This window comes from Hyla sarda, chromosome 4 (assembly GCF_029499605.1).
Source record: "Hyla sarda isolate aHylSar1 chromosome 4, aHylSar1.hap1, whole genome shotgun sequence".
In the NCBI taxonomy this organism is placed as follows: domain Eukaryota; kingdom Metazoa; phylum Chordata; class Amphibia; order Anura; family Hylidae; genus Hyla; species Hyla sarda.
In genome coordinates, this window is record NC_079192.1 from 117606524 (window position 1) to 117633428 (window position 26905).

A 26905-nucleotide genomic window follows, 5' to 3' on the forward strand; every position below is an offset into this window, starting at 1 on the left:
TGGGATTTGCATGCAGGCGTGTTCCGCGATGCGAATCCCAGTCCCGCCGACAGAAAAAGTCTTACCCAATTCATAAATACAAACTATTACCTGTCTGAAAGAACTGTATGAAAAGGTCTGGTGCAATCTGTATGCAAAGTGTGTATTATACTATATGTGGCTGATATATAAACCATTCTTTTTTTCCAATTAAAACTCATATAAAGAATATTTCTTCCCACAGCATAATGTTGAAATCTGTTGGTACAAATGTTTCCAGGAAAATGAAATATCTCAGCAACAGATGCCATGGGGGCATCAGTCTATCCTGCCAAGAATACCAGTTGAACAAACTGTCATAATGTAGACCCACAAACAATATGGTATGAAAGTCTTATTATCCGTGAAAATTAACAAAAAATAAGAACTTCATTGGATAGCCATCTTTACAAACCGAAAACAGAGATTGTTATAAATCTGCTGAAAAACATTCATTCCGGAAGAAGTTTACATGAATGAGCTCAGTAACAATGTTACAGCTTCTGCAGAACCTTGAACGCTCACAAAGAATGGATTGTTTGTCACGATGCAATACAGGCTGGAGTCTGTCATTGTTACACATGAAAAACAGAGGTATGACAAGGCACACGCTATTGTTACCTAACAAATTGCATTACAGATATTTTGTCACTTTATTAGTTTAGCTAAAAGTTAAAAAATATATATAGCAATAATTTTCCATAACGAAATGGATATTTTTTACCCTCAAAGTTATGTTTAACAAAAATATTTTTATTAACCAACAAAATATATATATATATATATATATATATATATATATATATATATATATATATATTATATAATATTTTGGTGATTGCTCTCTACGGGTGTAGAAGAAGCCATAGCAAGCCCTAGAAGTTATTCGCAATGGTAACATATACAATAAGTGTAATGCAGTCTTTGTGGCTCGGTACAACTAAACTTTTATGTGTTTAAAGAGTGTTTAAACTAGGAACCTGGGGTGAAAGGCAACTACAATATAGCAGGAGAAGATAGTGTAGATGTAGTGTGCTGGGGCTAAGTAAAGTAGAGGGAGGGGGTAGACCAATTAATTGTAATATGAGGAAAATAAATATAGATAAACCCTTTAGGTGTATGTATACTAATGCTGGAAGCTTTACTTATAAGACCAATGAATTAGAACTAATAATGTTGAAAGATAAATATGATATTGTGGGGATAAGTGAGACATGAGCACCTGTATAAAACAAGGACATGGCTGAATTGGAGAAGGTGTAGAGGAGGGCGACAAAGATAGTTGATGGTAAGAGAGGATTACAGGACCAAGACAGGTTATCAAGCTTGGGGTTATTTAGTTTAGAGAAAAGACGTCTTAGGGGCGATCTGATCAAAATGTACAAATATATGAATGGACGGTAAAGAGATTGTTATAACCATGAAAAGGGGGTATCCTCTATGTCTAGAGGAAAGAAGGTTTCACCATCTTCACAGGCAGAGATTCTTTACTCTAAGAGCAGAGAGGCTATGGAACTTTCTGTCGCATGATGTCGTGATGTCTGACTCAAGTTTAAGAGGGGCCTGGATGCCTTCCTTAATCAATATTACAAGCTGCTGTTACTAGATCTCTAAAGGTGGGACATTGGTCCAGGGATTTATTCTGATTGCCATATTTGTAATCGGCCCCTGGGTCAACACAGTAGGGTTATATGTTAGAGTTAGAGAACCTTTTTTCTTTGTTCAATCTTAGCATTTAGTGATTGTTGGCTGCTAAGTCTGTACCTGTATACATATTGGAAGCAAGCTACCAGTGATAAGGTCATTGACAAGGGTGCTCACGTCATAAATATAGAGGAATCATAACATATAGTTTGTGGTATTCTGTCTTAGCTGGTATTAATCAAATGATCATTAATCAAACTATGATTATAGGTTAGTTTTAAATCTCTGAAAAGCTATTAGGGAAGGGCAGGAGGGGGGTTCGTAAATATGCCCATTGTGTGGGTTATCCCGCGATTCCTGTTCCCCCGATGTGATATCTTTCTGAGGCCCAGGAGGCACACAGGATTAATGTGTCATACTGCCACTCCGCCAGAATCGCTGTAGCCAGAAATTCGCTGATCTGCAGCATGACACATCTGGCACACTAGTGCTTAAGAAGACAAACACATCAGGGAGCCGAAGGACACCTGAGGCACATAGGAGTGCTGAAAGTAAATTGAGTTTTTTTATATCTCACACATTAGACATAGTTAGGACCCACTCCCCTATTAATCATTGAATGAGACTGTCCACTGTACTCCTAAGCAAAGAAAAAAGTGTGTGACTTGCCTACAATCAATCATGGTGGTGGGAGGGTCATGGTCAGGGTTACATGAGTGCTGCTGAGGAGCCACAGTTCATTGAGGTAACCATGAATGCCAACATATACGGTGACCTACCGAAGCAGAGCATAATCCTCACCCTTCAGAGACTGGGCCACTGGGCAGTATTGCAACATGATAATGATCCCCATCGCACCTCCAAAACAACCACTGCCTTGCTAAAGAAGCTAAAGGTAAAGTTAAGGAACTGGCCAAGCATGTCTCCAGACCTAAACCCTATTGAGCATCTGTGGGGCATTTCCAAACGGAAGGTGGGGGAGCGCTAGGTTTCTAACCTCCACAAGCTCTGGGGTGTTGTTATGGAGGAGTAGAAAAGGACTCCAGTGGCAACCTGGAAAGCTCTGGGGAACTTCATGCCCAAGAGGCTTAAGACAGTGCTGGTGTGCACTCACCATTGTAGCAGAGTGTTGTTTCTTCACTGTTGTCACATGAAAAGATATAATAAAACATTTAGAAAAATGTGAAGGGTAAACTCACCTATGTGCGATACTTTGGAACATTTCCCTAAAAATCTACATATCAATCTGATCTATAATGGGATGATGACAGATCAGATTGCATGTTCGATGTAACAGATTGCCTATTGGGTAGGGTCCCACATAACATATCTGCTGCATATGTTGCTACCCATCAAAGTCAGAGAGACCAGAAGACCATAGTCACATGTGCCATATTTTACTGCATATTTTGCTGCGTATTTGATGCTGTATACTTTCCTGCCCATTGAAGTCAATGGGTAGCAAAATCAGCTGCAGAAAATATGCAGCAAAATACGGCACATGTGACCCTACCCTTAAAGGAAATTCCAGGATTTTTTTTTATTTCACTATGCTACAGGGACTGTAAAGTTAGTGTAGTTCATAATATAGTGTCTGTACCTGTGTGTGACGGTTTTCTCACAATTCTTCTGTGATTTTCACCCCAATATTTATTTCTAACAGCATACAAAATGACTGTTGTCTCAGATTTTTCCCAGGTTGCAATGCGGCCGAGACCTGACTCTCTAGTCAGCTGATGACAGGGAGCCTGTCTGCTTCAATGGGTGGAGCGATCGCTTTGTGGGAGAGAGATCAATCTGCAACTAATGGACCAGCTGAAGGCACCCTGATTGAAAATCACAGGTCTTTTGAATGGATGCAGTTCATTTATGTTTTAATGGGTGGGGTGGCTGATGTGTGGGAGGGAGGAAAATGGAATTCTGGGATTTGTAGTCAAAAAAAGAAAAGTCAAACAGGAAATACCAGTTCACAAAAAGCTAGCCACAGTGTTATGGTAATCTCACAACATAGCCATTTAGCCCCAAGACAAGCGCAGATCCTTCCTAAGCATGTCCATTACTGTCTGCCAGGTACGTACTAAAATCACCTTATGGTGGATAACCCCTTTGAAGTGTATTATCTGCATTACCAAGTATATCCATGGGCCTTTACTATACTGATGTATACCATAGTTTTATTATTATTACTAACTTCTTTTAAATGTTCATCTTCTTACTTTTTTTAAATGTTCATCTTCCTAAAATATTCTAAGTCCTTTGTTTCTCATATTTATGATTTGCATTTTACTAATAAAAGTTTGATATCTTTATTAATTATAAAATTATTTTTATTGTAGTTTAACATAGTAAAAAGAAATTGACTACAACAAAAAATCCATCAGCATTAAAAACTGAATAATTGTTTTCAGAGATTTCATGTGTGCCTTGAAAATGGCAAAAAAAATTATGAAAGGAAAATATATAAAAATTGTTCTAAATGCAAAAGTTAGAGGACAGAAGACACAATGAGAGTTTGTTTCAGGGTTGTTCAGAGGAGAATACAACACATATAAAAGTTGTGCTGCATGAATGCATTGAACAATGTAAGCTGCTTTGTCTGTTTAGGCAGTAGAATTGTCTTGTATCTTGTAATAGACAAAATAATATCGAAATTACAATCCATTTTACCCTAATTCTACTTTTAATGCTGCATTCAAACACAGCAATTTTCCAGTAGTGTCAGTGTAGCCAGAATCATCGAGTTAGTGAATAAGTATCAATGAATAAGTATCAAGTTCCCCCAATGGTTGCAGGAAAAAGTTCCTTTTTTTTTTTTAGCAAATTTTGTGCTGCAGCACTGTTTTTGATCATTTCCCAGTAAGGTCATTTGGAGCCGGGAACTGGGTTTCTTTCAGAGCTTCTTTTGGAGCTTTTTTTTTTTTTTAAAGCTTCTTTATAGCTTTATTTGTAAAGTGAACATGTCATTATACTGTGGGAATATATCCTTATACTGTTTTGAGCTGGGAACTTAGTTTTTTTTCAGAGCTTCTTTAGCTTTTTTAACTTTTTTACACTTTTTTATCTCTTTTACTGTGTGAACATATCCTTATACTGTGTAAATATAGCCTACTGTTCATATTTTTACCTTGTTGGTTCCACTCCTGGTTTTGGTTTAAAAAAATAAATAAAAAGGGATCAAAATGAGCACCAAAATACACTGTGTGAAGTTTTGTTTTCATGGCTAAAAAGAAAGCATTAAGGATAAAGAACAGGGCTGAAACAGTTAAATAAGTGCAATGAAAAGAAATAGGGTATTACGTTCTGTGAAGTGATAACAAATCCTTAAAGATTCCATCTGGACAATGAGTTTCCATTATGATTAATTCAATTCAAGAGATCCATTCCCTTCTCTTCAATGGGCTCCATTTTTATGACTCAGAAACAATTGCGTCTTTTAGTTTCCATGGTAACACATGGAAGAGGCATGAAATGGCTAAAAATAAAATAAAACTTTAAGCCCTGCAATCTTATATCACGGTGTCAAAAACAGCAATAGAACGGCCAGGAATTATGCTGATGGTGTAGGTGGAGACGAGTATAAGCAATTATGAATATTTAAATGTAAAACATTTAGTTAAGAATAATCCACATTTACTGCATCATATTGTTAGACTGGAGTGAACAATACCAGCATCAACAATCAGTCTTTTCTTAAAACTATATGGTATAATTTCTATGAAAATACTGTACATTTTAGCATATACCTACTTTTCTATGCACTGTTTCACATATATGCAAGAACAAAAAGGTGCTTCCTGTATAACCCAAGATGTACAATGACCCTAAACCTGACCTGACATGCAGCAATGTAGCATTAGGGAGAAAATGACCCTTGGAAGCCATACACTGCTGTATCCCTATTGAATAATGGCAAATAAGTAGTAAATTGTAGGTATTCTTGAAGTCCCAATGAGTCCTTTTAAAATAATAAACCAATACACAGGAAACAATAACACTTTTTGTGGGTAGCGTCTGAGGAATGGGTGTGCTACCCCTAAAACACGTAATTGTGACACAGTTTTCCCTGGCTTCCAAGTGTAATTTTCTTCCTACTTCTACATTACTCTGTATTACATGGCTGGCAGTAATGTCCTTAAAGTGGTACTCCTGGAAAATACATGTATCCCCTAACCACAGGATAGGGGAGAAGTGTTTGATCACAGGAATTTGGTCATTGGAGAGGGAAGTTACTCCTGCTTGATTGTGAAGAAGGGTGCAGCACTGCAGATACTGGTGATTATAGAGGGGAGAGTGAGATCATACTTTTGGCTGCATCATTTCAGTGGTTGAAATTCTGTAGTGTGGACTGTGAAAAGGAATCCCATTGACAGCAATGGGATTCAGCTGCTTTGGAATTTCTGAGTGTAATCTTTAGGGTGCGTTCACACTACGGAATTCTGCCAGCACTGCGGATTCTGTGAACTTAACATTAGTGTGAATGGGTCTCCGCGAGACCCGTTCACACTGCGGAATTTTCGCGGCGGACAATTCCGCCACTGAAATTGTTCATTCTTTGTGCGGATTCTGCGAGCACTGCATAGCCGTCAATGGTGACGGCTCAGTCCCCCGAGGCACTAGCGCCGAAACACCTTCGGCGGTGGCCGCCAGACGGAATCTCCGCTCACGGAATTCAGCAAGCGGAGATTCCGGAGTGTGAACGCACCCTTTAGCAGCATTATGCTTGTAAATTCAGCAGTATGAACCTAGCCTAAAAAATTATCGTCATTTTTAATAGTTTGACAGAAAAATGTTGTTGTTTTTTTTGCCTCATTGAGTTACGATTTAAAATACAGTGCCAAACTACTGGCGAATATTGAACATGTAACATTGCAGATTCTGCAAAAAACTGTTAGTAGGAATTATCAGGGAAAAAAACTGAAAAAGTTTTAAAAGTTCACCTTTCTCGACCTGCAGGCTTTTAGAAAATCCACTTTCCTCCTGTGAAGACTCCTCTGGATATAATGATTTATTCAGCAGTCGGAGCATGTGCCATCACAACTAATTCTCCAGTTATTTTAAATCACCCCATTTACATTACAACTGTGTTCACTGACCACTAAATACATTTACTTTAGATATGGACTTCGGTGTAAAAGAAATGATCAATGCAATCTGCCCATTTTACTCATTAATGGTGCATTCTTACAACAGAACTGTATTTAGTCCAAGCATGGTTTTGTTAAGTCCATCTGCTCAGTGTTGCTCATGCATTGCTACTATTCCTGCCATAATATTTATCTAAATATAGAACATTTATGATTTGATAATGCATTTTGATCTCGCTATAATTTGTGATTACATTAAGAGGATTGGTATAATGCTTTCTTCACTGTGAAACCATATGCAAATGTCAAATACCTAACTAGGGATAGGAAGGATACTACTAATAAGCCATGTATTTCTATGAGGCGGACTAACACAGATGATCCCCAGCCTACTGCAACATTTATAGTGAGACCCACTAAATCCCAGAATTCGACAGCTGGTGGGTAAAAAGTGAAGATGGCAGTATATGACATATATAAAACTAGATAAGGACGCAAACCATAAAATTCATAAACATTAGAACACTTTGAATCCTTAACTGCAAAACATCCTGCCCTACCATAAATCCTGCCCCTATTGGAGTCTTTTACTGGACTGTTGTGAAGAAGAAAAAAAAAGAATGTTGATGGTATTTTTTTTTGTTTTGTTTATGCAAATCTTTTTTTATATTTCCTTATGGGCAAAGCAGTAGATAGTGCATGTCACGATTCGGCTGGCTGGAGGTGGATCCTCTGTGCCAGAGAGGGATTGGCGTGGACCGTGTCGGTGGACCGGTTCTAAGTTGCTACTGGTATTCACCAGAGCCCGCGGCAAAGCGGGATGGTCTTGCAGCGGCGGTAGCAACCAGGTCGTATCCACCAGCAACGGCTCAACCTCTCTGACTGCTGAAGATAGGCGCGGTACAAGGGAGTAGACAAGAGCAAGGTCGGACGTAGCAGAAGGTCAGGGCAGGCAGCAAGGATCGTAGTCAGGGGCAACGGCAGGAGGTCTGGAACACAGGCTAGGAACACACAAGGAAACGCTTTCGCTGGCACAATGGCAACAAGATCCGGCGAGGGAGTGCAGGGGAAGTGAGGTATAAGTAGGGAGTGCACAGGTGAACACACTGATTAAGCCTGCTGCGCCAATCAGTGGCGCAGTGGCCCTTTAAATTGCAGAGACCCGGCGCGCGCGCGCCCTAAGGAGCGGGGCCGCGCGCGCCGGGACAAGACAGACGGGGAACGAGTCAGGTACGGGAGCCGGGATGCGCATCGCGAGCGGGCGCCTCCCGCATCGCGAATCGCATCCCGGCTGAGAGGGATATTGCAGCGCACCCGGTCAGCAGGTCTGACCAGGGCGCTGCAAATGCGAGGATGCTGCGAGCGCTCCGGGGAGTAGCGGGGACCCGGAGCGCTCGGCGTAACAGTGCACACTAGTGTTGAGCGCGAATATTTGCATTTCGAATTTTTATCGCAAATTCGCCAATATTTTTTCTATATATTCAAAATTAGGAATATTCCCTTTTTTCCACATATTCGCATATGCGAATATTCACATATTCCTTCTTTTTACTTGTGGGTCAATTAGAATGATGCAAATACACTTGTCAGAGGTTATCAACAACATCCCTAGCAACCAATAGTAAAGTTGCCCACCCCCTGTCTGTTTTCTTCCTCGAATATGCGAATATGTGAATATTTGCATATGCAATTATTCGCATATGCATATTTAACGAATACGCAACATTCGCGAATATAAGATGAATATTTGTCTATATATTCGTGAAATGTCATGAATTCGAATATGGGCAATGCCGCTCATCACTAGTGTGCACTCCAAAAAAAAAAAAGCATAGTGATAGAACATTGTCTAAAATACATGTTTTTAGTCGCCTATACCAGTCAGGATGCTGCATAAAGATATTGGATGTAAACCACAGGGCACCCAATGACTTTAATTGGTCAAGCATAATCTACTCATGGATACATTTTGTCTATTTTCAAAACTTACCATATTTTTTCGTCCCACAAAAATAAAGCATCTGACCAATTGTAGACACTAGTGCAGAATAGGTTTGGTGTATTAAAGTCAAAGGGTCCACCCCTGGGGTATGCTGTAGTATACGTTGGAAAATATTTTTAACAGTATCGTGACAACAACAATTGATGTAGTCTGGAAATGTGATGTGATTAAAGGGGTAAACCACCATAAGGTGATTTTAGTACGTACCTGGCAGACAGTAACGGACATACTTAGGAAGGATCTGCACTTGTCTTGGGGCTAAATGGCTATGTTGTGAGATTACCATAACACTGTGGCTAGCTTTTTGTGAACTGTTATTTCCTGTTTGAGTTTTCATACATAAATGAGCTTCATCCATTCAAAAGACCTGTGGTTTTCAATCAGGGTGCCTACAGCAGTTGCATTAGTTGCAGAATGATCTCTCTCCCACCAAGCGATCTCTCCATCCATTGAAGCAGACAGGCTCCCTGTCATCAGCTGACTAGTGAGTCAGGTCTTGGCCGCATTGCAACTTGGGAAAAATCTGAGACAACAGTCATTTTGCGTGCTGTTAAAAATAAATATTGGGGTGAAAATCACAGAAGAATTGTGAGAAAAACATTCTGGGAATACCCCTTTAAGGCGAGGTTCACATTGCATTTTGTTTTATTATGGGGTTTTTGTTTGTTTGTTTTTTACTGTATACTGTAGCATAGTGGTCTGCATAGTAATGTCCAGCAAGTATTTGCTTCTAAGAGTTGCAAACACAGTTGTATAGCTGTTAGGGTGTAAAAGCAAACTATACCCCATAACTGATGGTAGTTGCCAAACTTAGAAAATTGCCTTTTTATTTCTCAGCCAAATGTCAAGTAGGTGGGGCTGAGCTGATCGAATGCCAAAGCCTGGCACATCTTCTTGCTTGCCATTGCTTCACATTGACTGATGTAGAGTACTTTATTTCAATTAAGGAAAGGTGGGAAGATGAGGAGGAGTGAGGAAGCATGCCAGGATGTGGCACTTGAGGAGCTCGGCCCCACCTCCTTGACACTAACAAAGAAATAATTTTATAAGCTTGGTATCTCCAGGAAAAGTATAGTAAGCATTTTCAACTGTATATCCAATGGTGTCTGCAGCTCTTAACAGTAAGTAGACCTCACAGATTATCTTTATGGGGCATAAATCAAAACCAGTGCAATAACAGTGGAAAACATTGATAAGCTGTCTATTAAAACCAATGCCACTATTTTTTTTTTAAAGACTTGTAAAAAAAATTTGAGCTGCCAACTCTTCCAATTCTATATTTCTAGTAGTGATTAACTTTCCCTACTATGTCTTTGTATCCGATATTGTATTTTTTGAGCTCTTTATTTTCACAGGTCACGTTCACACACTTGTCCATGTGAATTAATTATAGATTTTGAGGATTTTATCCAAAAATAAATGCATGCATGATACATATAACATAATACAATACAGCATATTAACTTTCATATACCAGACAATTCAAATTACTTTATCTGACTAAATTGACAATGTTTGTCGTGCCCATGACTGAACTACCTGATACATGGATTATATATCTCAATGTGCTGTGGTCTTTTGCAGGCAGCACTAGACAGGAAATGAATGAATCTACAAACATATCAGACATAATTATAGCTAACACCGAGCTTCTCGGCAAGGTGCCACAGCTCCTTGTTAAATAAAGAAAAGGAGATTAAAGAGCAGATTAGAGTATCTGTTCACATCATGGCACGTAGCAGAGAAGCCTAAACCTTGGGTGGCATAACAGGATGTTAATGAAATAACCTAGTTAAGCACATATATTAAAAATTCAGCTCTAGCAAAAGACTATTGCATTAAGGCTCAGTGAGAAATTTCTTATTATGCTACTGTGTATGGAAGCTCTATTTCTTTTTATATTGTAAATTTCGCCACAGGACTCAAGTAGTAGTTATCATATAAGGATGACCTCTCATAAATGGGTTGATCACTTATGAGCACCCCGGGTGGTCTTTTAGGGTTTATCATTTCATGTCATTTAAAATGATGGACTCAAGACAATTTCCATAACTTTCATTAATTTTAATGGACAGCAACTATATATTTGTAGGACTTCTACCAATTTTGCCTCTAGTGAGGTTTTATGACAGATTAGTGTTTTATGATATGGCCTATGGTAAATTACACCTAATAAAAAATAAACAAATTACAAATTTTTTATCCTTTTCTATATTTTATAGACTATATAAAATTGAAACAAGCTACCACCAAGTCCAGCATAATTCCAGTTGGCAAAAAGTAATGCTCCTCCTAGGTTTTCTCCAGAGTCTACTGGACTTGGCTGCTAGGGACCCAGGTTGCATCTCCAAAGTCAGGTCAAAGACTAACACTGCCAGGAAAATTGGTTGGAAACAAACACAGGAACTTGTGACATTCTAGAAACTAGCTGAGGTAGGCCCCAGGAGGGCATGAATAAACCAAATCAGCAGGCAAAGGGGTAGTCGATCAAAAAGCCAGGAGAGAATTGAGAATCCAAGAATCGGTAGGGAAGAGTGGTAATCAGAGAAGATATCCTAGTGAAAAGCCAGATTATATGAAAAAGAAAAACAGCAAACAGTTTTTATGTAGGTAGAACACCCAAAAGTAGAGAAATAATGAATAGCTTTATTAAACAAATAAATACAAAAAAAGATTGCAGGACAAGCAATAAAAACACTTAATCTCCATTTTAAGAATCTCTACAGATTTAATTTACATAGTAAAACATTAGTAAAAAAAGAAAAAAACATACAGAGCATTGCATTCTTTATAATCTTTATAAATTTATGAATTATAAATCTGTGAATCTCTTTATAAATCTGTGCCCCCTCCTCAATGGTGCCACAGAAAGCCTCCTACTTTTTATCCCTTGCCTTTACCCAGCTAATAATTATTTACATAAATGTGGCAAAATTCTGTTTTTGGTTGGTATTGATTGATATTGAAATAGTCTTGCTTATTCATACACAGCAATAAAGTAACATAGTAATATTCAGGCTTTCTATGGCCTCCTAGGCCACAGATGTAAATCTAAATCATACATTTCCTGTTAAAAATAATATATGTGTTTGTCTGTGTGTTAAATGGGTTATCCAGGAATAGAAAAACAGAGTGGTGTCGTTCTGCAACACAGTTCAATTGAAGTGAATGGAGCCAAGTTGTAAAACCACACCCAACCTGCAGACAGACGGGAAGCTGTTTTTGAAAGAAATTAGCTGTGTTTTTCTATTTCTGGATAGCCCCCTTAAGAAGGGGTATACAACCTCAGAAACAGAGCAGAAAGAGAACTGTGGCTTCTCAAAAATGTGTTATAGAGGAAATACCTATATTGATGGGGATAAAGGGTCACTGGCCATTTGAAAAGCTACATCTCGTCAGTTTTTTCAAAAGGCGGCTTTCATAATATGTTTGTTAGGGTTCTGCCCAGTGCTTTTAGAGGCTAATGTTTTAGGGAAACTTGCCCAGTTTAAATGAGCATTGTCAGATACAAAAACTTTTTATATGTTAAACATTTTGGCAAAACACTAACTTTTCTAATATACTTCATAAGAAAATGTTATTTCCTTTTTATAGAAATCCCTGCTTATAAAATCATAGCTTTGTCCAAACTGAAGCACAGGCATGGACTGTCTGATAGCACTCCTCTGTGTTCTCCCCTGTCTGATATTACTCCTCTGTGCTCTCTCCTGTCTGATAGTACTCCTCTGTGCTCTCTCCTGTCTGATAGGACTCCTCTGTGCTCTGTACTGTCTGATATTACTCCTCTGTGCTCTCTCCTGTCTGATAGCACTCCTCTGTGCTCTCATCTGTCTGATAGGACTCCTCTGTGCTCTCTCCTGTCTAATAGTATTCCTCTGTCTCTCTCCTGTCTGATAGGACTCCTCTGTCTCTCCTGTCTGATAGTACTCCTCTGTGCTCTCTACTGTCTGATAGCACTCCTCTGTGCTCTCTCCTGTCTGAGAGTACTCCTCTGTGCTCTCTCCTGTCTGATAGTATGTCTCTGTGCTCTCTCCAGTCTCATAGGACTCCTCTGTCCTCTCTCCTGTCTGAAAGCACTTCTCTGTGCTCTCTCCTGTCTGATAGCACTCCTCTGTGCTCTCTCCTGTCTGAGAGCACTCCTCTGTGCTCTCTCCTGTCTGATAGTACTCCTCTGTGATCTCTCCTATCTGATAGGACTCATCTGTGCTCTCTCCTGTCTGATATTACTCCTCTGTGCTCTCTCCTGTCTGATATTACTCATCTGTGCTCTCTCCTGTCTGATAGTACTCCTCTGTGCTCTCTCCTGTCTGATAGGACTCCTCTGTGCTCTGTACTGTCTGATATTACTCCTCTGTGCTCTCTCCTGTCTGATAGCACACCACTGTGCTCTCACCTGTCTGATAGGACTCCTCTGTGTTCTCCCGTCTGATAGGACTCCTCTGTGCTCTCTCCTGTCTGATAGTATTCCTCTGTCTCTCTCCTGTCTGATAGGACTCCTCTGTCTCTCCTGTCTGATAGTACTCCTCTGTGCTCTCTACTGTCTGATAGCACTCCTCTGTGCTCTCTCCTGTCTGAGAGTACTCCTCTGTGCTCTCTCCTGTCTGATAGTATGTCTCTGTGCTCTCTCCAGTCTGATAGGACTCCTCTGTGCTCTCTCCTGTCTGAAAGCACTTCTCTGTGCTCTCTCCTGTCTGATAGCACTCCTCTGTGCTCTCTCCTGTCTGATAGCACTCCTCTGTGCTCTCTCCTGTCTGATAGTACTCCTCTGTGATCTCTCCTGTCTGATAGGCCTCCTCTGTGCTCTCATCTGTTTGGTAGGACTCCTCTGTGCTCTCCTCTGTCCTATCACCCTCACTTATCACTGTTCTGTCCTATCACCCTCACTTACTGGACTTTGTACATGCCTGTGCTTTAGCTTGGACAAAGAATGATTTTTTAAGCCATGATTTCTATTAAAAGGAAATAAAATTAACTTATTAAGTATATTAGAAAGGTTAATGTTTTGCCAAGATGTACAACATATAAATGACCATTTAAGTTAAATAAGGCAATGGGTCCAGATAGTATCACAACAGAGTTCTTAAAGAACTCCAATCTGTGATTGTTGCACTCCTGACTGATCTGTATTTGCAATCTCTTCTAACAGGAGATGTTCATGATGATTAGAAATTGGGCAATGCAGTGCCCATCTACAAGAAGGATAGCAGAAAAGAAGCTTGTAACTAGAGGCTAGTTAATTTCATGAAAACAGCTAAAGAAAAGTGGATAGTGCAGCTCACAATTAATTATCCGAGGTTAAATTTGGATATAAAACCCATACCCTAGCTGTAAAAAAAATACCACTGACGTCAGGCGCTCAGCCACGAGGATTTTGCATCTGCCAGCAAAGCGTTGTATGTACTCCTCAAAGTACCATCAATCCGTATATACACATGCAGGGGAAATTCAAATCTTGAATAAAACAGTTAATAGATAGTACCCTTCAGGGCAATCCCTCAAACGAATCAGCAGATATTTTGTTTCTCTTCCTTTGTTTATTTATTTATTTTTAAGACTATGTAGTATCTTTACAACAGAGTAGATACAGACATGGCATGCTGCAGTCTTGGCCTATGTCCAACTGTCCCAGCCATAGACGTGACGGTGTTTTGGGGGTGGACCTCCTTAGTCATGCGGATTGAGTCTTCTCCATGTCTACAGTGACAGGAAGAAACTTGTCAATCAAAAGCAGGAGGGCAGGGTGGGAGCGGCACCTAATGAGTATGCTGGACTCATTCAGCCAGGTGTTCCCGCTGTTTGTTGTGAGTGTCATAGTAAGTGCTGTTAAACTACTTTACATATCAGGAAACAGAATGTCTATGAAGTAGCATAATGAAGGAATTATGGTAAAACCACAACTTCTTAAATCTCTTCATGGGGACAGCAGTTTGTCCCTTGGGCTATACCTAGAGTTTTAATGTCTTCCCTACTTGATTACATATTAATGGTCTGTCCTATGGCAAGACCATTACAGTTATAGTCTCAGAGGTCCCCTTTAAACATATCAAAGTTTTTTTGTTTTCTTCTAGTTGGAGTCACCTATGGAATCATGCAGCTTTGTGAATAAAGAGGCAGCAAACAAGAGGAGACCTGAAGACAAAATGACATCTCTACCTGGTCTGACACAATAATGATTTGCTCTCTGTTGTATGGAGGGGGAATTAGCCCAGCAAAGGCAGCTGTGTAATCATCCACTTATACGTCTGTAAACTGAAATAATAATGTAATTCTCATTAGGAGATATTGTAATGTGCTAATTATGGTGACCTTCATGTCTGGCTAAAATATCCACTTATCTGTCTGAGATGATGGAAATCTGAGCCAGGGAAATATTGACTATTTAGAAACTCTTCACAGTCTTCTATGTTAAAGGGAACCTTTTTTTTTTATTTTTTATCACCAAATACACATGCTACCAAAAACACTTGGCAGAAATGGTGTACATCGCCCAATAGTATTCATAGATTCATATAGACATAGAGGGAAAATACACACACACAAATCACTAATTAATACCAAAATATATATTTATTGGATCAACATAATAAAATACATAAAAACAATAAAACTAAATGGACACCAGAGCACAAACAGGGGGATACATATAGACATAGGTACACAATCCTATTGGACCTCAGGATGCAATAACATGTGCAATGGATAAAGGTAAGTGAAACAACAAATATAGTAATCAGATAATAAGACTATAAACCTTTCATGAGCAAAATGAATGAGGACACTTACAAACATGCACGACAGCAGAGCCAAAGGAAAAGAAAAATGAAGAACCCATATTGGTGCCCAGGCCATATGTACTTACCCCAATGTATGTTTAGTTATTAAACTGTAAGATTCATCAGGTAAAGGAAACCTGTCACATTGAAAATGCAGTCCTGTCTGTAGGAATCATGTTATACAACAGGAGGAGCTGAGTAGATTGATATATAGTTTTGTAGGGAAAAGTTCCAGAATAATGTGTAATTTATTGATTTAAAGCTCTTCTGTTTCTGGGTTTAGAGGCTCACTGGGGGATCCTAGTCACTGACTGACCACTATCTTTGTGTGCACACTCATACAGGGAAGGCTGTCAATCACTGAGTAGGACCACTCTCTTGACTGCTAAACCCAGGAACAGAGATTTAAATGGGCATTCCAGTATATATTTTTTATTTTATTTTATTGTATTTTTTTTTATTTATTTTTTTATGTATGACAGGTGCAGCAAAGTCTAGTTACCAAGAAATTATACTTACCTGTGTTTGGTGGCTGGTATCAAATTTCTTTTTTTTTCTTTTCCCTGGAAGTTAATTTTCTGCAGCATTTCTCAGCTTGCTAAGACAATACATCAGCCTAAGACAATACATCTCTAGTCAGGGGATAAAAGGGGGCTTGGCTGCTGTGTCTGTTGTGTATGAAGCCAGCCCTCTGATGACATGATTGACGCACATGTGCGTGCAGTCATCATCACACAGATTCACAGCTTGTGTGTCAGATTGTGCTGTGCTACAATGAGTTGGGCAACTGATATATGGGAGGGAAATAAGTCACATCCTACCTTGAAACAAAGAATCCTGGGGATTGTAGTCTGAGGGAGGCCACAGAAACAGGAAGTAGCCAGTTCCCAAAAACAAGCCAGGGAGAATGATGGGGGACACATGGCACAGTCATTTACTACTAAAACGAGCACAGATCCTTGGTAAACATGTCAATTACTGTATTAAACTTAATTACTTAAGTCACGTTATGTTGGATAACCCCTTTAAATAAATGGCAAGTTAAACTGGAACTTTTCCCACAAAACTCTACATCAATCTGCTCAGCTGCTCAGTTCTATAACATACTGCATGGAGATTGCATTGCATTTTCCATATAGGAGGTCACTTTAAGCTTTGCAATGAAATGTATACTTTGTATGTGCATAAAATGTATACTTTGTATGTGACTTTTAAATGAGTTTAGAACCACTTGTTTTAGATGAAACAAAACCTTGGGCATTTAATTGTAAATTTTCTAATTGTAATGTGACTTTTAAATTAGTTAAGAACCACCTGAGTTATTTTTAACAGCATATAGAAATATGCCTTATAGTAAGCCATTGGAAGATAGGAACAGTAGACTGGAGCAAAATCTAGTGACTGTTATGGGAGATTTTTCTAGGCTTGCTCTGTGACCTATACAGAAGTCATTGTGCAGGGAGGTAGCAGCAGGTGAGCTCTGACCAGTGTAAATGGTCTGATCCTATCTCATCTTTATACTAATGTCACCCTTCATTGTAATCTTGTCTGTGATGATAAGGAGAATACTGCTGAAAGTCATCTCTACAAAACAGTATGAGAACCTCGTACTGAAAAGTACATCGGTCAGACCTCCACCAATCAGATACTTATTAACTACAGTATGTTATGGATAGGTGATAAGTTTTAATCTTGAAACAACTTTTTAGGGAAAAATACAGACTACAGTTTTTGTTTTGTTGTTTTTATTTTTTCATTTTTTTTGGGGGGGAGGGGGTTAAACTAAATCAGTTAAAACTTTTCATGGGGTATTCGAATTTTAGCACAAAAATATTTGCTGTATAAATTTTTTTGTATAATGAAAGCTATGCAATTTTCCAGTATACTTTTTCCTTAAATGGGTACTCCGCCCCTAGACATCTTATCCCCTATCCAATGGATAGGGGATAAGATGTCAGATTGCCGGGGTCCTGCTGCTGGGGACCCCCGGGATTGCTGCTGCGGCCCCGCACTATCATTACTGCACAGAGAGAGTTCGCTCTGCACGTAATGATGGGCAATACAGGGGCCGGAGCATCGTTACATCACGGCTCCGGTCCTCGTGACTTCACGGCCCGCCCCCTCAATACAAGTCTATGGGAGGGGGCGTGTTGGTCGTCACGCCCCCGCCATAGACTTGCATTAAGGGGGGGGCTGTGATGTCATGAGGGGCGGAGCCATGACGTCACGCTGCTCCATTCCCTGTATGCTGTATGCTGTACCTAGCATGTGACCCAGCTCCAAAGGTTTGCATTACACTGGGTACATGTTAGGTACAGCTGCTATGAAGATTGCAGGAGCTTCAGTCTGATACTGCACTGGTACAAGCAGCTTAGGGGGGGGGGGGGAGGCTTTAGTGAAGTATTTATGTGCTATTTGACCATAGGTGTAATCTTGAAAAATGACTATAGTACACAGTTCTGCACAGTGACAATACTGCCTCCTGCACAGTGTCCAGTTAGCATTTCCTGCAAAAGCATGCATCATGCCAGCGGCACAGTGTCTACGGAAATTGTGTTTACATGTTGGAAACTGTAGATCTATATTTACTTGCATGACAGCAGTTTGCCATTTTTCTGGTAGCATATCAGAGATAAAGAAAAAGCCGCAGGCTCTGAATACCGAAGTTAAAAGAAGTGAAACTTAAATGGATTCTGTGAGAAATAGTATACTGGAAGGTTCAGCGTATTTGCAGGACAGAACATTATGGCAACGTGCAGATAACACTTGCATACTGCAGCCAATAAAATAGCGATAGCAGATGTAAGAAGCATATCACAGGTGGGGTGTAGAACATTAAAAGCAATGTATCAGATGGCAATGTCAGATTTGAGTGAAGAGAGAAAAATAATATTTAAAAGCACTGTGCTTAGCATCCAATTTATGCAGAAGAATATTGGAAACTGACATAAAGGGAAGACAGACGTAAAGAGGCTTTCGGAGACTTGGAAAGTTACACAGGAAAAAAGAAAATCTTTGGTTTAAGGATACAGAGGAAGATATTGAAAAAGACATAGAGAAACAGATAATCTTTGTGGTTAGGATCAAAATCGCGTTTGAAAATCCAAAGCAGATGAACTTCAAATAGCTCCGAAAAGCAACGTTAATCCAACAAGAGAGTTCAACCCGAACTGTGTGTTATAAGTAATTTGTCATGGTGTCTTGGATGTATGGAATCATTGCTAACACAGCAACTGAAAACAACAATGCATTAAATATTACTTTGGGAATGGACTGTAACAGAATTAAGCATTCATGGTTGTTGTACGGTCATGTTACAATGTATTTACCCCTTTCCAGATGTCCTCCATTATTGTATGTTTGTCATGTTGAATTTAGCTCACGTTAAGTTCCCTTCTTCCCCTGTTAATCATTTTGCTACATTGAGGGTCTTCACACTAGATAGCTACTAAAATTGTGTAGAATTGATAAAGAGGGAAATCGGTATCTGACAAATTTATTATGTTCCATGACTATAGACTTGAATGCTACAGAAAAAAAATGTGTGTCACAGTTGGGCCCTAGTGCCTGAGAGCCCCAGTCTGTCACATAGTGAATACCAGTATTTACTGCACTATGACATTGCTGTTTATTGCCCTCCTTCTGTAACATAACAGTGTGCATTGTTTCTTTAGCTTTATTACTATGTTTTGTTATCTTTGTATTGTGTCATCATTAAATTTATTAGCCTATTACAGTGTTTGCATTGTCAACCTGTAAGTAGCAAGCTAAAGGTAGTCCAATGGGACTTGGTTAGACTATGGCTAAGATGTAGGGGGCAAGTGGTGGAATGCTTAACCCAAAAATGATGCTGGGATCTAAAACGATCATGAGTATGAGCCCATAAAAAATATGTTTCAGCCAACAGTGGTCTTGGCTCAGTTGACAGTGAAAGAGGGTCCTCCCATCCTTCACTGGAGACTACTAAGGGGGAGTTTGGATTTAACTGGTCAGATCTCCAAGACAATCAGAAATATAGCTCCGTAGACTAGTCACTCAACGCCAGAAACCAGAAATTACAAACCCAAATAGCATAATGAAAGTAAGGAGTTCAGGCCAGAGGTCAAACCAAAGGGCAGAAGGTAGCAGATCTGATGGGTAACCACAAATTATGGTTCGATTAGGAGATAAGGTGAATACACGCACAGGCTAATACATAGGCTGATAATATCAGCATTCTAGAGGCATTCTAAAAGATCAGGGAATGTTAGTCAAGCAAGGGGCTCCTACCTACTTAGATAAGCCTCAGGATTAATTTGTCATGGCAAACAAGTGCTCAAGCAAAGTCATGCCATAGCTGTGCACTGGTTGAAATGGCAACTCAGTGTTCCTAGCAGTGAGACACACTGGAGCAGCAGTGGAGCAATATGTAAAACTACTGTAAAGAAATGGGATTTCCCATATAAATTAACAGGTAGATGTGAGGAAAAATCTGTACTTCAGTACAATCGAAAAAATTACAAAAAATCTAAATTTTTAGCAACTTTATTGTTACAAAAACAGTGTATGATAGGGAGATATTCAGAATGTTAAACTACTTGTACATTGTTTCCTATGTGGTGCCTAATTCTTAGAATTGGATCACCACAGTGCACATTTCCATATAGACATGGCTAGAACAACAGGTGGTAGAAGGTCATTCAGGTGTATGATTGAAATGGAACAGATGACAGGTTTGGAAAGCTTCTATTCCAGCATGCTAACCACATTCCTAGCTTCAAGTATCTCATGTTATGTTGCTTTGTCCACGTTTGTGTACTTGATTTTTTCTCCTTGAATGATTTTATAATCTTAGGGCTCTCCGATGACACTGAGTTTTTATGTCAGGAAATACAGATACAGTATGAGAAGACAGATAGTTGACTAGTAAGTAGTGTCTGTTGGAATGGTAATTTGTTTGCATAGATTACGTGAATATATGACATTTTGTAAAATCTCCTTTTGGGTAAAGTGGCATCTGCCCAGTAACACGTATTATCTTTTTCCCTTGCCTGTTGACCTGTAATGCAGCAACATCTCTTTCTCAATGTCTGAGTCATCCTGCGAGAGGGAAAGAAGGAGGAGGTATGATCATGAAACAGTCTCAGACTATGTCTAGAAGGTCATGGGGGAGCAGCAAGGTGGATATTTCTCAGGAATAAATAATTATAAAATATATTAAAATTTAGTCTACCAAGCTCTGATAACTATTTGTATGGTAAACACAATCCTATAGCTGTATCTAGGTCTCAGACTTTAATTTTAATTTTATTTGTATACATTAAAATAACTGGTTGTACAGTCTTTTTACATAAAATGACAATTTATTTTAATAGGCTGGTAATATTTGCAATATTAGTCATGCATTGTATGTTGCCATGACTTTGGACTACTTCTAGTCTGATCATAGGGGGCTCAGTGGTCTCCAGAACAGGTCCTCATCTTTCCTGTGCATGGAGTGGTACAATGACATATTCTCAATATATTGTCTAAGGGAGATACCCAAGTACAGCACTCGTGTATCTCCAGCTCCTCCATAGACAGTGCATAGACTTTGTGCCAACACATTACTCTCTGCACAGGACGAGACGGTGTACCATTCTGGAGATCATGGGGGTCTCAGCATCCGGACCCCCCGCAATCATATCATGTGGATACATTTTAAAATACGAAGGAGGACCCTTTAATGTTAAAAAATTTGCATAAAAATGTATTTTCAAGCACATGCTAATGTGTGGCTGCTTCTCAAAGCCTTAGACTATTGTGCTTTATATACCTGGCTCTGACAAACTTGACGAAGTGTTATTAACACATTTTTATAGCACATAAAGCTATTTCTTTTGAAACACTAAATGTTCTAAATGTCATTTCTTATCTTGCTGAACTGAGAACAGCCTAGGATTTCTAGGATTTCTATGCTGATACATTCAGCCCTTACCATGCAATCATTGCTACATATGAAGTACCGTAGCTCTCTTCCACATGACTGGGGTTTATTAGCTAAGCTGGCCTTTAGGGGGTAATGTTTTTTCTTGAGGAAAGTGCCAAACTGATATGTAGACTCTTATAGACATGCATTATTTCACTTGGAAAAATTATGCAAAGTAGCTTTTCTCCAAAAGGAAGAAAGCTTGTCTGGTGCCACCTATTGGAGATAGTGTCACGGCAAGGCATCACTCAATCCCAAAAAGAGCCTTAAAACATTTCTCAGGATTATAGTTTTTGCTCTTTTAGTGTTAGGGATAACATAAGTGGACGGGTGTACAACAGCTCAGATAGTATACATAGAAAAAATCACAAAGGCTGGAGAGAGAGAAGAGAGCAGACATAAGGTAATCTGCAGGGGAGAATCATATGGCTTGTGTACATGAGCGTATAGAGCAGATCTGGCTTCCTTTTTTCCCTAGGATCAAACTAGGTATGTATTTTGACTTCATACCTTAAAATGGCAAAACTTATGGGTAGTAATCTTTGTTAATGGAACAGGAAGGCGTAGCAGGTCACATCACTCCCCAGCACCTGCCTACCATATAATGAACTCTGCACCAACTATGTCACAAATACATGGACAAATGGCACAGTTTAACATTTCTAATACTGCCATATATCTTCAAGTTTGCTTCCAAGCCTTGTTTGCATTGCATATCTATGAACAATAACCTGTACTTATTCACAGAAAATTATTATCGAGCCATTCATTAACTTTAGCATACAAATCACCAGCGATCAATTTTCAGTACATAACAGTATAAATATTCCTAATGAATGGGATGTGTCATTTCATTTTATAAAGAGACAACCTCTTCATTACGAATAATTAGGCTAATTGTACAATTGCAGCTTCTACACTAGGTATGCCCACACAGAGCTGGCAGTATAAAAGCTGGGATTATTTTGCAGTCATGCTCGGGAAACTCTGTATACAGCTTTCACAGAGAAAATGCACTGCAGTTTGACATGATACACATCAGAAAACAACATCTATGCTACATGTACGGTACAGGCTTATTTGACAAATCCAAAAAGAAATGAAGCCCCAAAGAAGCTGTATGTTACTCCAGACATGCTGATCAAGATAGGAAGGCTTTTGGCTTTATAATTTTTTTTATTAATATTATTATTAAATGGGCACTGTCAGATCCAAAAACTTTTTATATTTGTTACTGATGAAAACGTAACACCTTTTGTAATATAGTTGTTTAAGTCATTTTGAATATTTAATAAAAAAAACGGCTCCTGAAAATCCCACCACAAGGGGTTCCCATACTTATTGGGACACTAACCAGTCCTGCAGCAGAATCAGACTTGTCCATGGAGTCAAGGACAAGAGATGAGTCATGCACAAGGCAACAAGGCAATGAGCTGACACACCAATCACCTCCCACCACAAATGAGGGACACGCCCCCTTCCCCTGAGAGGATTTCTAACACTGTGAGCTAATGAAAAGATGTATTTTTATAATAAATATAGGTGATAGAGGCATAAAAATTTGATGTACATGTCAAAACCTATAGGGTTAAAAGGTTCTGACAAGTTCTTTGTTTGTTTTTGTTGCCAGGTTACACTTAGCTGTCTAGCTTGTGAGCTGACCTTTTGATGAGAGCACCTGTGGAGTTGCCTATTTAACCTCGCAGATTGCTCTCATTCACTGCCTGTGAAAGAGTCCAACTCCAGTAGCTGGCGATTTACCCTGTTTATTCTTGTTTACCCGGCATCTGTGACTTTTGGCTTATCTTCTCGACTTCTCTCTGGTACTAGCGATCTTGTACTTTTGACAACTCCTGGTTTATGTCGCGGATAGTGGAGTGGACATTAAATTATTGTGTGAGTGTGAGTGTCTGCTCCCTACTGTACCTTGACCTGTGTCTGTATTATTGTATTTTATTGTTTTGACAGTTATGTCCCTCACTTGTCTAGGGAGGGACTGTCAATGTGTTTATGGACCCATTGCCTAGGGCGATGCAAGTAGGCAGGGATAGGGGAGAGGGCGAGAATAGTGGGAAATCCTTCCCTGCCCATACATGACATTTTCACAGGCCACATACCTGCATTTGCTAAGATGGAAGCAATTATGGCTATAGTAGAGCAAATGCAGGGATTAAAGCGCAACTGTCATGAAATTTTGGTGTAACAACCTGCGCGCAGCCTTTGTACTATGTGCAGGTGGTGGGTATAACAATGTTTTTTCCTGAAATTTGGCGGCTTTTATGACTGCAAAAAAGGCTTTTATTCAAAGCCACTGATGGTCGGATAGGCGTGGCGCGAGGTACGCGATGCCCCGCCGCTGCCACGCCCACCCCCACTCCTACCCCGTATGTCCGCGCTGTGACCTCTGTGTGATTGACACACAGGTCCCAGCGCATGCGCCCTTCAGCTAATCTAACCTGCACGCTGCTGTGTGTCATCCAGCAAGCGCTCGCTCCCGCCGCCGTCTTCCTCCTCAGGTCGCCTGCGCAGTGCTAGGTGCAGAGAGCGTGCTTCCTCTCTGCACCTAATATCGAGAACTAACCTGATTGCGCACTGCTCTGCGCAGGCGCACTGAGGAGGAAGACGGCGGCGGGAGTGAGAGCTTGCTGGATGACACACAGCAGCGCGCAGGTTAGATTAGTTGAAGGGCGCATGCGCTGGGACCTGTGTGTCAATCACACAGAGTTCCCATCGCGGACATACGGGGTAGGCGTGGGAGTGGGCGTGGCGGGGCATCACGTAACTCGCACCACGCCTATCCGACCATCAGTGGCTTTGAATAAAAGTACAAAGGCTGTGTGCAGGTTATTACATCAAAATGTCATGACAGTTGCGCTTTAAAGGGGTTGTGCGCTGCCCTTCCTTTCGGAGCTCCGCACGCAGTGTCCGGAAGTTCATTACTCCGAATGCTGTGTTCGGACTTCCGTGTTCGCGGCCGCCGGGAGTGACGTCACGCCCGGCCCCCTCGTCGCGCCCCCTTCCCATATACTTTTGTTGAGGGGGAGGGCGTGACGTCACGAGGGGGCCGGGCGTAACGTCACGCACGGCGGCCGCGAACACGGAAGCCCGCACACAGCGTTCGGAGTAATGAACTTCCGGACGCTGCATGCGGAGCTCCGAAAGGAAGGGCAGCACACAACCCTTTTAACACATTTAGTACAGTCCCTTGCTGAAAGGGTTCAGGCTCAGGAAACAGCTAATGCTTTGCCAGTGGTCAGTCCTCCAGCTGTTTCGAGTGAACCAAAAATGTATCTTCCTGACCGCTTTTCTGGTGACCGAAAGATATTTGTTGTATTCAGGGAGAGTTGTAAGCTGTACTTTTGCCTGAGACCACAGTCTACTAGCACAGAGGTTCAGAGAGTAGGACTTGTAATGTCATTGGTGCAAGGAGATCCCCAGGAGTGGCCATTCTCTTTACCTTTCTCAGCTCCTGAATTAAGTTCTGTGGATGCTTTATTTTCTGCTTTGGGCCTTCTTTATGATGAACCTGACCGAGCAGCCTTTGCAGAGTCTCAGCTGGTTAATCTAAAGCAGGGGCGAAAAACGGCTGACGAGTACTGTGCTGATTTTCGGAAAAAGTGTACTGCGTCTGGTTGGAATGGTGTCAGTTCAGACTAGGATTATCTGACACTATTAAAGATTTCCTGGCTATCCATCACCTGATTCATTAGAACAGGCCATGACTTTAGCAGTACAACTTGACAGATGTTTCTTCTGTCTCTCACTCTCCTTCCTCCATGTTTTCCTCTCTTCCTACCTCTCATGCCTCTTCTGAGGAACCCATACAGATAGGGAGATTGTCCTCCCAGGAGAGATATTCAGAGGAAAAACAACTCATGTTTTTTTTTTTTTTTGTGGAGAGAAGGGACATCAGATCCAGAATTCCCCCAAATGCCAGCAGTCGGGAAACGCTAGTGCCTAAGTGACAATTGGGGAGGTCATTTTGGCGCACGAAATTGTCTTTCGTTGCCAGTTACAAATTTTATTTTTTTTAAGTATTTGGTAAAGCGTTTGTTGATTCTGGTTCGCTGCTAATTTTGTTGATCTGAATTTTACTAAATCTTTGAATTTACCCTTGAAATTGTTGGAAAGTCCTTGAATTTACCTTGAAATTGTTGGAAAGTCCTATCCCCATTGTTGGAGTGGATTAAACACCCTTGTCAGGGAGTTGTGTCAGTTCTTCCACTCCAGAGGTGGGATTACTGGTGGGTTTTCTTCATGCTGAAAAAAATCAAATTTTTTGTTCTAGAAAATGTGTCGGTAAATGGGATTTTGGGATTACCTTGGTTAAAAACATAATCCTGTCTTTGATTGGTCCTCTGGGGAACTCATCAAGTGAGGGTCCGAATGTATGAATAAATGCATTCTTACATGCGTTGCAATTCTCGGTGTGGCCCAATGTAATCTACCCGAATTTATTTCAGATTTTTATTATGTTTTTTTCTTTAGAGGCCTCCTCTGCTTTTCCCCCACACTGAGATTATGACTGTTCTATTGAACTTGTACCTGATGTCAAGTATCCTAAAGGGCGAATTTATAATTTGTCTGGTCTTGAAAGAGAAGCTATGAAGGATTATATTCAGTCAAGTTTGCAAAAGGGTCATATTTGTCCTTCTGTATCTCCCATGGTAGCAGTTTTGTCACAGGAAACTGCTTCTTTGACTAAGTTCCTTGTGCTTTTTTCTCTCGTAAATTTTCCGCAGCTGAACAAAACTATGATGTAGGAAATAGAGAACTTTTGGCAATCAAGTTGGCTTTTGAGGAATGGTGACATTTTCTTGAGGGGGAAGTTCATCAGGTTACAGTTATCACTGACTATAAAAATGTAACCTTCCTTGAATCTGCCGAACGTCTAGATCCTCGTCAAGCACGGTGGGCCTTGTTCTTTACTCTGTTTGATTTTGTTATTACTTACCAACCGGGTACTAAGAATGTCAAGGCTGATGACTTATCTCGGAGTATCAGTGCTTCTCAGCCTATAGATTCTAATCTAGAGACTATTCTTCCAGAAGGAGTGGTTATTTCTTGTAAGCATCTGGGAAGGGTATCTACCTTCCTGTGTGGATAAAGGCTGAACCGTACCAGGGAGCGGAGTCTAAGGTGCCGCTGGTTTTCACCAGAGCCTGCCGCAAAGTGGTATGGACTTGCTGCGGCAGGCAGCACCCAGGTCGCTACCCCTGGCATGATCCATCCACTCAGGTTGCCCAGATGTAACTTGGCAAAGATGGTGAGACGAAGGATAAGCACAAATGGCAAAGGAGCAAGGTCAGGTCATGAGCACTAGGTCAGGAGGCAGGCAGCAAAGGAGCAAGGTCAGGAGGTCAGGATGCAGGCGGCAAAGGAGCAAGGTCAGGTCACGGGCAGGAGGTCAGGAACACAAAATAGGCAATCACAGTAG

The 26905-nt window shown here is 40.4% G+C and overlaps 1 protein-coding gene across 1 annotated transcript in view; it reads left to right on the forward strand.

The window, feature by feature from the left end:
- The first annotated feature begins 494 nt into the window (after nucleotides 1-494).
- Nucleotides 495-26905, forward strand: part of MRPS11 (mitochondrial ribosomal protein S11) — a 176801-nt gene continuing 150390 nt past the window's right edge. Inside the window, exon 1 of the mRNA XM_056571904.1 lies at nucleotides 495-612. Within this exon, the coding sequence (XP_056427879.1) occupies nucleotides 495-612 (118 nt within the window). The remainder of the gene's footprint in view (nucleotides 613-26905) is intronic.